This window comes from Pristis pectinata, chromosome 14 (assembly GCF_009764475.1).
Source record: "Pristis pectinata isolate sPriPec2 chromosome 14, sPriPec2.1.pri, whole genome shotgun sequence".
Classification (NCBI taxonomy): domain Eukaryota; kingdom Metazoa; phylum Chordata; class Chondrichthyes; order Rhinopristiformes; family Pristidae; genus Pristis; species Pristis pectinata.
This window is the reverse complement of record NC_067418.1, coordinates 38,985,561-38,998,404: the sequence shown is the minus strand read 5'-3', so window position 1 is coordinate 38,998,404 and position 12,844 is coordinate 38,985,561. Positions and strand designations below refer to the sequence as shown.

At 41.1% G+C, this 12,844-nt stretch overlaps 1 protein-coding gene across 1 annotated transcript in view; it reads right to left on the bottom strand.

Moving 5' to 3' along the window:
• The window catches only part of LOC127577995 (von Willebrand factor C and EGF domain-containing protein-like), a 189,590-nt gene extending 177,059 nt beyond the window's left edge, over positions 1–12,531 (bottom strand). The window contains exons 1-2 of the mRNA XM_052029702.1: positions 12,494–12,531; positions 8,814–9,080 (exon numbers count right to left, since the gene is read on the bottom strand). Of these exons, the coding sequence (XP_051885662.1) occupies positions 8,814–9,080; positions 12,494–12,531 (305 nt within the window). The remainder of the gene's footprint in view (positions 1–8,813; positions 9,081–12,493) is intronic.
• Between the last annotated feature and the right edge of the window lie 313 nt (positions 12,532–12,844).

Genomic DNA, 12,844 nt, shown 5'->3' with positions numbered 1-12,844 from the left:
GTCACTGTCATGTGACAGCCACGACCCTCCACAAGACAGAGCCAAAGCTGATGAAATTGACACGCTCAGCATGGGTGGAGGAAGCAGCCCCAATGCAGTCAACAATGTAGCAGAGAAAGTTGGGGAGTGTTACCAGTGTAAGCTTGGAACATGGACTGTTTCACATAGCCTTTTCCACCTATCACCTCCCAGCTTCTCACATCATTCCTTTTCATCCCCCATCTCCCACCCATCTACCTTCCACTTCTCACCTGGACTCACCTATCACCTGCCAACCTGTGCTCCTCCCCCCTCCCCACACCACCTTATTTCTGGCTTCTGCCCTCTTCCTTACCAGTCCTGATGAAGGGTCTTGACCCAAAATATCGACAGTTTATTTCCCTCCAGAGATGCTGCCTGACCCGTTGAGTTCCTCCAGCATTTTGTGTGTGTTGCTCCAGATTCCAGCATCTGCAGAATCTCTTGAATCTCCTTTGCACCCTCTGCAGTTCAATCATGTCTTTTCTCCAGCCACGACCTAACTAATGTTTTATATAATTGTACCATAAGCTGCCAGATCTTTTCTGTGCCCCTGCTAATGAACGTGAATATCGCTTTTGCCTTCTTAACCACCTCATCTACTGCCTTGAGGAATCCTTAGAGATATAACACCAAGTTCTCTCTGTTCCTCAGTACTTTCTGTTATCCTGCTTTTCATTGTGTAATCTTCAGCCTCATTAGTCCTCCAAAAGTGTACCACCTGTTTCAAGCTCAACAATTAATGACACAGTATTAGACCCATTTCTAGGAAAAGCACTTGGATAATAAACAACCTAAAAGGTACACAAGTATTTGGACCAATTACTAGAAAATTAGTTACTTACTTATGGATTGTTAAGGATGAATGAGAAAACAACAAACTGCAAGAGAAATGAAAGGGGAAGTTGAGAAGATGGTAGATCATTGATGAAGAGTATTTTACCCTGAGATAGGACAGGTACTAATAAAAAAATGCTGAAGGTAAATTTCCATGAATTCTCAGCATTTGATAATTGCATTGGAAATTTAAACAAGCAAGTGTAAAGGATTTCACACTGTTGCTAACATCCACATTATATTATCACACCTAGGAAAACTCTAAACCGCAAAAGTTGATAGGAAATTTCAACTTATTCAGAACATAACATTGGCCAAAAAGCATGATTGCATAGCCATAGTCCTTGAATCAGTGGTGATGGTGATGGTGATGACAGAGAGCGAGAGAGAGAGCGAGAGAGAGAGAGAGAGAGAGAGAGAGAGAGAGAGAGAGAGAGAGAGAGAGAGAGAGAGAGAGAGAGAGAGATCTCATTAACATGTATATGAGTGCCAATTCAGTACTTGTAAATTAAGTCAACAAGGATGACCAATCAATAAAAAACATTAAACCAAAGTAAATAATTTAAAAATCCTATATCTTCCCTAGTCACATGATAAGGATCCTTAATGAAATAAATTGAGCCTCTGGTCCTACACTAGTTCAGATCTGGCACAAGATCAGAGTACATTATGTTGGAGAATCCTTTGTTGGACCCAGAGTAGAATCCAGTGATGAACCAGATCCCAAATGTGGCAGCATCTGTCACTCAGTATGTGCTGGTCTTACAGCAAGTCTTGGACATGCATCAAAAAAGCTGAATGCACAGCCAGCATTTATCACCCCTCATTACAATGCAATAGAAATAGACCATGGAGGTCTCTGACCAAGGGGGCAGAGAAATTAAGTCTTTAAATCCCTGTTCACATACTGTTTTCAGTTAGCAACTGCAGAATTCTACATTAACAATTTCAAAAATTTATAAATGCTCTGGATAACAGATAAAATCAATATAAATACTGAAAATATGAAATACAAGTAGAAAATGCTGAAAGTGCATCAGCATCTGCAGCTTTGCACTGGGAGTGAAAGATAAAAGATAATTCATCTTTTTTAAAATAAAGTGATGTTCAAATCAAATCAGAAAGTTCACAGATAAGGTTGGAGGTTCTTTTCATTCTCAGGCATGGTAATGGCTCCATAACCCGAATGTTATTTACTCTTTGTGGATGCTGTCTGACTTGATATATTTTTATTGGAGAAGTAATTTACATCCATCTGACAGTTTAACTTCCAATGGCCTAGGGGCAATAACATCCCAAACTGGAGCTTCAGTGTGGACGCCATTGTGCTATTAATCATGGAAAGTGGCTGGTGTATACATACATCCAGACATTAAGTAGAATGAAGAACTAAGTTGCCAGCCCAGGCCTTTGAAGATTCAAGAGTAATACACTACTATGTATTACTGAACTTTATATAGAGCAAAAAGCTCCACAATCAAATATCCCACTGTCTCTTACATTCCAGGCTCCAGTGCAATAAACGGATACTTGGATAAGATACCAAATAGACAGCCAGCACTTGAGTAGTAAATATCAATGTGAACCAGAAACCAAGATGAAGAAAAAAATCAGGGAAAAGGATGTTTTAAATAACATTAGCTCAAACCTTCCACTATGAAGTCTGCAGTTCCCCAAGAAACTGATGGCATGTACACACACAACCTTGTGCATGAATGCAGAAGTCCCAAGTTAGCACACAGTTGATTGCCAATGAGGACCACTGTGCTTTGATTGTGGACTCCTCCTGAAAGCAGATTACCCAGCACCTATCCTGGTAAATCTGCTCACTGACCTCAAACCAGATTAGGGAAGGAATAGCTGCAATGGAGATGAGCAAGTACAAGATAATTTACATTGTTTTTGAGTTTACTTCAAGTTTATTTAATTGGTTTAGGTAGCATTTAATTTTAATATTTGTAGTATCAAGATCATTCTGACAGCTTGTTTAGCCTGGGAGAGTGGTTTAGCCAACTGTCAGAACAATTCTATGGATAGAGCTTGCTATTTAAGATTGGAAATCTTGGTGCTGCACGGGACCTCTTAGTGTGCCAGATGTCAAGGTTGACATCCCTTTAAATATTCCTGATAGGAATCAGAAAACCCAGCACACTGCTTCAAATCAAAAAATCCAGCATACTGCTTCATATCAGACCACACCCCAGAACTAATAACAAGGCAGCTAGCAGTCACACTAATTCCCAGTTCCTCAAATTAGCATTGACAGGCATCTGGCTGTAGCCAGACTGGGACAGCAGCCCATCAGGAGACTGGTTGGTTATTCAACCCAAATAACCAGTCACTAATTAACATAGACAAGACCTTCTGCTCATGCACAACTCAAACAAATTCTAAAGATCAAGACTAAACAAATTGTTTTAACTCATAAATGCATCGCTCGCAGTGCAAGCATAGCTACACTGTGTAATGCAATACACCAAAGTATTCTTTCACAAGCATATCATAACCAAAACGCACAGTGATTTCACAGACTGTGTGCCAAAACGCAAACCTTAAAACTTCATTTAAAATTAAAAACAATATGAGGATTAAAATTACTATAGAACAGAGCTGGTTAGCAGCAATTACTGTGGAAACATGAAAGAGCTCACAGTAGCTGCACTTGGCAATCTTACTGAGGTGCAATCTGACTGATTTTAGTGTTACACAGTCATTTCTACAAATTCTGTCACCCTTCATTACCTTTCACAGACATCACTTACCTTAAACAGAATGTGTGGATTTGAAAATACTGTACAGTTATATCATGAGCAAGGGTAAACCTGTTTGAAGATTCCCCCAATAGAATCTATAATTTTTCAGTCAAGGAGGTATATATTGGTGTTCTCCTTTGAGGCATGGCAAACATTAGTAGATTTTATTCCTTTTGCAGATCATGTGGAGCAATTTTTTAGTCAGAAGTTTTTAAAGAGAAAAATTAACAAGCTATCTGGAATCCACTTTGAAAAAAAAATGTTTTTCAGTTTTATCTCCTGTTAACTTATACTATGTTCAAATTTCAAATAATATGGGTCTATATATGCGCTATCAGGAGTAAATGTTGATAATTAATTGTCGCAGGGTATCCAGCTATGATAAGTCCTACCCTATAACCTCCTGATTTCCAAACCTCAATTTCCAGTAAAAAGAATTCTGGTTTTATTTTATCCTCCTTTTCCTAAGAGTACTGAAGCCAATTACAGCATATCAATTTAGTATTATTGGGTTAGGGAGAGGAAAAGAAAGGTCAGTGTTGATTATCATTATGCACTGTCCCAAATAAAAATAACAAGCACAGGATCAGTCATGACTGTAAATCACCACTTCCCACTATCAAATAACCCCATGACACAATGGTCAAGACCTATGTGCTGAATTTCAATTGGACATGGTACTGAAGGAATATCAGTGACTGTCACCAGTCTCCAAGAGTTAGTTATTTTGAGGGAATAATTTTAAAAAAGGTATAGACATGGCATAATCTCTTTAGACAATAATCTCACACGTCAGACAGCTCAAGTCAAAAGGATACAATTCCTAAACGTTAATTAACTATTGTATCCATATTATCCACAGACAGTTAACTTGATGATGTCTAAAAGATTCCTTAATTTGCTATAACTTTTCTTCTGCTTCCTGAATAATCGAACACTTATTTACATTATTGCTGTGTTGACTTCTGGAGGAAACCCATGAGTGGGACCTAATTGGATCATGCATCTCTTAAGCAGTTTAGTCTACAAAAAGTACTGGTTTGGTGAGTTTAAAATCAAAGCCAGCATCACTTGAATGTTAACAGATATTTGTCAGGAAACAGTGCATGCTGGTCAGTACATCACTGAAACACTGAGCCTCACCTTCTGTGGAAAAGCAACAAACACATTCCAAGACTTGTGTCGTGTGGCTCTTAGTCATTACTGAACTGATTGATGGGGCAGGTGGGAAGACAAAGGGGCCCAAGGTCACTTTAGATCAGTGGGCTACAACAGGACTGAAAGAACCTATTTATAAAAGAAAGTACTCAAGTCTGCTGTAACAAAAAAAAATGGCCATGAAGTGAAATTCAAATCTGCACCAAAGGTCAGCCCTACCCTAAAGGGACAGTGTCAAGATATCAGCATGTTTGCAAAGCAGACTCTATTCTAAAGATAACTTGTTCTGAAAAAAAAATCCATTACAGGTCAAGCATGCCAAAAGGGCAAAGAGTGTTCCAGCTATCATTTTTTACTGAATCCAATAACTGAACAGTTACAACACAGGAGGAAAGAACAATCCAACTAGCCCCACTCTCGGTTTCTCCACATAGCAGTGCAAACTCTTTCTTTTCTGAAACTTATGCAGCTTCCTTTTGAGCGCTATAATTGAAACTGCCTCTGCTGATACCCTGGCAGTGCATTCCAGATTTTAACCACTTGCTTCTTAAAAACCACTCTTCCACATTGTACTCTGTTGAAACCCTTCATGATTTTAAACACCTCTATCAGATCCCCCATGCAACCCTCTCTGTTCCAAGGAAAACAACCTCAGTTTGTCCTGTCTATCCACATATCCAGAATTCCTCATTCTGGAATCATTTTAGTAAATGTCCTCTACGGACTCTCTAAAGCCTTCATATTTCTTTAAGTAACGTGCCCAGAAAAACAATATTCTCAATGTTTCTGAGCCTGTATTTTATAAAGGTTCATCCTAACTTTGACTTCCTTGCTCTTGTACTCTTATGCCTCAATTTATGAAGCCCAGTATCACGTTTGCTTTTTCAACTACTTTCTCAGCCTATCCTGCCGAATTCAATGAATTATACACATATACTCTCAGCTCTCTCTGTTCTTGTATCCTTTTGGAATTGTGCCCTCCAGTTTATATTGCCTCTTTTCAATCTTCCAGTCAAAAATGCAAAATCTTGTATTTCTCAACATTAAAGTTCATCAGTCATCAACGCAGCCATTCCATCACTCTACCTATATCTTCTTGAAGACCATTACTATCCTCTGCAAAGTTGATTACATCTCCAATCTTCGTGTCGTCTGCAAATTGACACAAGGAAGTTGTGCCTTGTATGTTCAAGACCAAGTCATTAATATTTACATAGAAAGCAATATTCCTGGTACAGTGGTGAAGCTAGTGGAACTGCTTTTACTACCACTCTCTGTTTTCTGTCACTTAGCCAATTTTTTTTATCCATGCTGCTCCAATCCCTTTTATTCCATGAGTTTCAACCTTGATGACAAACATATTACATGGCATCTATCAAAAACTTTTTGGAAGCCCATGTACACCACATCAGCTGCACCTCCCTCATCACCCTCTGTTTCTTCATCAAAAACTCCACAAGTTAGTCGTGATTTGCCTTTATCAAATCCATGTTGGCATTCTCTGATCAGTCCACATTTGTCCATGTGACTGCTAATTCTGTTCCTAATTACTATTCCAACTTTTCCTCACCACTGAAGTTAAACTGACTGGTATGTAGTTAGCAGATTAATCCCCCCCAGCACTTAAAAGGTGTCTAGACGAGCACTATAAGGTTATGGGCCAAGTGCTGGAAGATGGGACTAATACAGATAGGTGCCCACTGGTCAGTGTGGATGTGGTGAACCGAATCGCCTGTTTCCATTCTGCATGATTCTATAAACACTCCTGAACAAGGGTGTAACATTTCCAAGATTCAGTCACCACCCCCAAATCTATCATGTGCAATATCCCCTCTTACTTCCCCGAGCAACCTCGGAAGAACCCCACCTGCCCTTTGACAGTTTTTAGTCCATCGAGAATCTCAACTTCTTTTGCTGAGATTCCAGCAGCATCTTCCTCATTGGTAAATACTCTTTTAGCTCATCAACCATGCCCTATATCTCCATTAGAAGATTTCCTTTTGCTGTCTGATTTTGCCCACTAAGTCGCTTATGACCCTTTTCTGATTCACATCTTGATAGAATATTTTTTCAATTCCCCTTTATATTTGTTGCCAGCTTTTTCCTCATGCTTTCTCTTATTAAAACAAAAGGTTTTGGGTTGCAAAAACTTCTCTTCTGAACTTTCTGTAACCAGCCTGGTTCTCACTTGTATTAACAATCTGACATCTGTCATATCCTCTCCATTCTACTCTATCTTGTTCACTCTCCTTCTATCATTCAGGGAGTTCCCACTTTAACTTCCCCACCCTTCTTCTTCACAGGAATGTACCCAGACTATAGCTGGCAATAGTATAACTGCACTGAACTAATGCTGTGATGTGCTCGGCTCGCTATAAAGTCAGTTTCCACATGCTGTGTAATAAATCCACAGTACGTTCAGGAAGTACTTTTGTAATATGGCCAATTCTCCCAGAACTGTAGAATGATCCCATTTACATCACAGGGCAGATTCTACAGCAGCAAATTGAACCGTGGTCACTGCTTGTAAAGTGCAATCCACACATCTTGTTTTTAATTTGCTGGACCTTCCTCAATGGCTTTGAAAATCCAGGTGGTTGATTAAGTAATTAACAATGCATTGTGGGTAGCTGGCAGGTTGTATTTCCTGAAGCACTAGCTCTCCCAGGCAGAAATACATGTGATGAAGGTGATCTAACTGGTAGGGTCACAGCAGCCAGACATACACTGTCATATTTGCCTGCTTTATATGCTGCAGCCAACAATAGTGCCACACCGTGTAACAAGGATGCTGTGCTGATTGATGTGTTATCTACCTGGCAACTACCATCTCAAGTCCAGTAACCTCCCTGCCAGCATCAACTTACGGATGCATCAACAAACAATGTTGGCAACTCGCCAAGACCCAAATACAACAAATATTAAGGTTAACTTGGCCAGGCCACTTTATCTCCATTGCCAGTACTCTTCATATTCCAATCACATTCAATCAGAAGCAGCTGCAAATGAACAATCTCCCGTCTGTCCTGCGCTGGCCACCTGAATCAGGGAAACACTCTGGACACTCCATACTCAATGAAGCCTCAACATTAGGCTTTTGGCCTCATTATGACATTGGGTCTCACTTGTGAAAGAGGTATTTAAAACCATGAAGGTTACAGAGAAGATAAAGATGAACTATTTCGATTGGTGGAAGGGTCAGGAACCGAAGAATATAGAATGAAGCTGATTAGCCAAAGAGCTGAAAGTGACAGGTTTTATTTTCCACGCGGAGGTTAGGGTCTGAAATGCACTGCCAGGAATAGTGAAGGAGACATTCAATTACAGTGTTCACGAGGGGTCTGGATAACTGGAAAAAAGAGAGCTACGACGAGAAAGTAGCGAAATGCGACTAGCTGAATTGCTCTTGCAATAGAGCCAGTACGTACTCAGCGGGCCGAATGGCTCCTTCCGTGCTGTAACTATGCTGTGATTAATAAAGGGATTCCTGTTGATGCCGAAAGAAGGTTTTCTAAAAAATGACCCGTACAGCGAAGTAAGGTTACGCAGTGGGAAAAGTCACTTTGTAACTACCATACACCAAATAAACATGCACTTAAAAAAAGACATTTTCACTGAAAAATACTTTCTTCTTTTGGACAGGCAGATAATCGCCTGACACTTTCATGTGTGCAACCTCACAGCACTGGCTAAACCAAGATACATTCTGATACTATTTATAGTCACGTGCTACACCTTTTTTCAAAAAAAGAAAGGTTTTCCATACGCCGTGAATACCATACCTCTTTCAGCACCAGTTGTAAACCTAGAACCGAAATGGCAAGAAGAGCTTGGCCGATGTCAGCAGCTTAACAACATTAGGGCTCCACTTGGTTTATTCCATTGGCTTCAGTGAAAATTACTGAAACTATTGGTGAGTTAAGCGAATCCTCAGTAAAAAATGGCCAAACGTCGGAAGGCAGCTGGTTGCAGTCCCATTATCTTATTACTGCCACTTACGATGATTTAATATGAATGAAAGTTAGCGAGGTGGGCTGGTTCTCTTACCTCTGCATGGCGGTGCTGTAGTGTTTCGGAACTCCTCGCTTCCTGCCCGGATAGCCCCTGCCATCTGCCCTCAGCATACATAACAGCATACATAGTAGCACACACGGCGTATTCAGCCCACTCATAGCCAAGCCGTGTGAGGAAGCGAGCGACGAGCGCTCGGTGGAGCTCCGGCTCCAACTAATGGTCCGCCGTCCGCCGATGATCAGCTTCCCCTGGGCGGCAGGGCTCCGCTTCTCCCCGCACACTCCAGGACACTGCAATGATCTGGACAGAGAAAGGGGCAAGTGAGGGTTGGACTGGGAGCGGAGCACTGTCCCAGACCCAGCCTCCAATGACAGAAGAGGGAGGAGGTCCCGGCAGTGGGGAGAGGGGGATCGGGCGTGCTGAAAAGGTGGGATGAAAGGGAAATCCCCGTTTCCATATATGGCGAAGGGCGAGGTGTGCAGGAGAGGTGGCGATCCCTGTCCCCACACTCAGAGGTCACGGGGAAGAGGGTGGCGATGGTGGGTATAGAGATGTGTCCCACAGAAGGGAAAATGGGTTGAATCCCACAACTCGGAGATGGAGATCCCAGTTCGTGCACAGGGAGAAATCCTGTTTCCCCATAGTGGGGAGGGAATCTGTCCCGTATTGTTCCCATATGTGTTTGGGGGAGTGGTGAAGAGGCAGCCTTGTACCCCACTGTAAGGTGGAATTCTGATTATTGTTTCTATTACAAAAGAGGCATCCATGTATTCATGGATTTCCCTGGTATTCATGTTGATGCTCCCTCACTTCTCATGTGGGGTCACTGCCCAAGATGGGTGCCTCTGCCCTCTAATTGGGTATTGTATCTTAATGATCTTTTGGGACTTTGTCCTCAATTCCATCAACCTCTGTCATCAATCTCAGACCTTCCCATCCCACACTAGGAAGCTCTACATCCCAGATCAAGGAAATGTCTGACCTCAGATGGAAAGTCTACCTTTATCTTGGGTAGAGCAGTCTGTAACTACACAGATCTCCAGCCAACATCTCAGGATGGTCTCTGTCCTCGAGTAGTTTATACCTTCAAGATGAAGATGATGAGTCCTTGCCATCAGCATTAGAAGCTGACATTTTTCTTTCATGCATAGTATCGGTGTCCCAGATTATAAATTGGGAGGTGCCCATGTATTCCTCAGACATCAAGTATATAAGAAATCTGTCTACAGTAGCAGTAAAATTAATCCAATCAGATTCCACCCCGATCCATAATCCTTACCTTTACTCTTGATCTCAGTTCCTCATCACTCTCCTCATTGCAGCCCTCAATTCCGACCTGAACACAGCCCAGTACCTTCCCCTAATACATTCCTCATTCCACACCCTCAGTGCTGGTCCTCAGTTTGTAAACCCAGTGCCAGGTTATTGCGCAATTCCAATATTAAACTCCACCCTGATTCCAGCCTTTCTATCTTTCCCTTTAGTCTCATGAGCACCAGCGATACAATTGCACTTCCACTTTCACTTAGGTTAACATGTTGAATTTGTCCCCCATTAGTTGATTATCTCCTCTAAGCCTAAACAGTAGCTATCATCTCTGAACTTAAACTAATTATATTTCCTCATCTGTAAACATTTTCAGCATCATTTATCTCAAATGGAATCTCCAAAACTTTGACGAGGGTTTTCGACCTGATACATTAATTCTGTTTCTCTTCCCACATAAGCTGCTTGACCTGCTGAGTGTTTCCATATTTTGTTTTTATTTCAGATTTTCAACATCTGCAGTATTTTATATATTTCCAAAGCTTTCCTGTTGTTAAAACAATTTTTGTTTCTCTTGACCAATTCTAAATAGTTTTTAACTTCATATTCTGCCAAAGACTTAGTCCAATCAAATGAATGTCACCCAATACCTGGAAGAGATGGATGACAATAAATTGTCATTGGTTAATAAAGCCTCCAACTATGATAATCCAGTGAAACCAAAACTCCGAAATGCTAACCTGGATGTCCCCTTCCATTACATGTGTGATTCAAGAGAGAAGGAATCACTTGGAAACCCACCAATTCAACAAACATGAGAGCACATTGCAGGTAGAACCAAAATTTTTCACAATCTCGTGAACAAAGAAAAAGATGGAGAGAAGACAACTAATCTATAAAAAAGTAAACTTTCAATACAAAGTCCTATGTCCAACTTTATGCTTGCCAGTCCTAAATATTCATATAAATTTAACCCATGAATGTCCTGGCAAGACAGAAATAGCTCTGGTAATATTATGTCATGTGCAATGCATAAAATTTTGCACTTAACCAAATGGACTCCCAGAAACTGCTCAAATGTTAACATAAACTGAAAAAATTTCTAAGCTATCTTAACATATGAAGCAACCAACAGCTGTTGAATTCATTCATTTTTGAGTAGTTGTATAATTTCTCCTGCAACCTGACTTAAGTCTTGGACATGATGGAATGGTTTTGCTAAGTAAGGAATGGAGTCCCGTGCTGCAGTTTATGCAGCTTTTGACATATTATTGCATCACAGTATCGAAGTTCCTGGTTAACCTCATCTTGTGGTCAATTATGATTCGCTGGGATTTGCTTCACAAGTGTGAGCAGTGGTAATGCATTTGACATTAAGAAGAAATGGTGAGGCTTCAGCTTAATGCAAATGATCATTGCCAGGTACAAGTGTGCATAAATGGTAACTTGATATTTGGCCAAGTCCAAGTTAAGCCACTGTCTTGTTGCCTCTCTGTTTGTGCCCTGAGCCTGTGGAGTGGGATCCTCAAGTGAATTGGGCATTCTAAGCATTCTCTGACAATATATCCCGGGAGAGCTTTACCTTGTCACCATCTGCCACCTTCCTCCTCTTCCTCTTCCACTCTCTCTCCAGTTGGTGTGCAGTGGGGAATGGTCAACTCTTCATGATGTACAGAATATAGCCCTTAAGTACAGAGCATTATACTGTCTCTGGAGCAAGTAGTGCATCCCCTGGGCTGTCCAAAAGTAATCTTAGCTTGACCACCGTTACATTTTGCAAGGCCTCCATGTGACTCAACAGCTGCAGTTAAAGTTGTGCTCTCCAGCACAATTGGGACCCTGTGACTGGCAAAGGAGCCAAGCATAGAGGCCTTATACTACAAGAACCATCCATTCATTCATCTCAGCTGAAATACAGCAGGCAGAGCAGAGTAAATCAGGCGGAACACTCATAGGAACAGAAAATGCTGTAAATACTCAGCAGAAAAAAAAGCTGAGTTAAGATAAATTATCTTACCCTTCTTCCAAACTGGTGTACTGCATTCAGTGTTCACAGTGTGGCCTCCTGTACACTGGAGAAACCAAACACAGTTTGAATGATTGTGCGACATTTATTCAGTTCACAGGGGCAACCCCGAGCTTCCTGATGCCTATCACTTTAATTCTCCATCCAATTTCCACTCTAATCTATCTGTGTGGGCCTCCTGCACTGTTATAACAAAGCCTAAAGTAAACATGAGAGGAACAGCACCTCATCTTCTGTCTTGGCACATTGCACCCTTTTGGACACAGTATTAAATTTTATAGCTACAGGTAACTTGCTTTCTTTGTTTGTATCAGATGAGCCCAGTTCATCCATCTGTGATATTGGCTCATTTTCTGTTTCTCCATTAGCACAACCTGACCCGTGGGGCCTGTCCTGCAGAGCTGCATTTTGCAACTCTTACCTTCCTTTGGCTGAGTTCTTCCCTTTCACTGCCCCCATTTCATTGCTTTTATAAACAAAAGACCATGTTTTTCCTCCTGAACTAATCTGATTAACCCATTCACCAGATGATCTCATTGATATAATATCCCCAGAGTAACCTTATCTTCACCCTATCAGATATAATCCCTTTGTCCTGGACTTCCTTCCCCACCCTCTCTGCAGTTTAGTGCTAACTTGGTTTTTCTCTTTCTCAGTTCGAATGAAGGGACTTCGGCCTGAAACATTAAATCTACTTCTCCTTCCTCAGATGCGGACTATTTCCAGCATGTTACATTTAAAAGTAGGACGGATCAGACATGGATCATGTGAA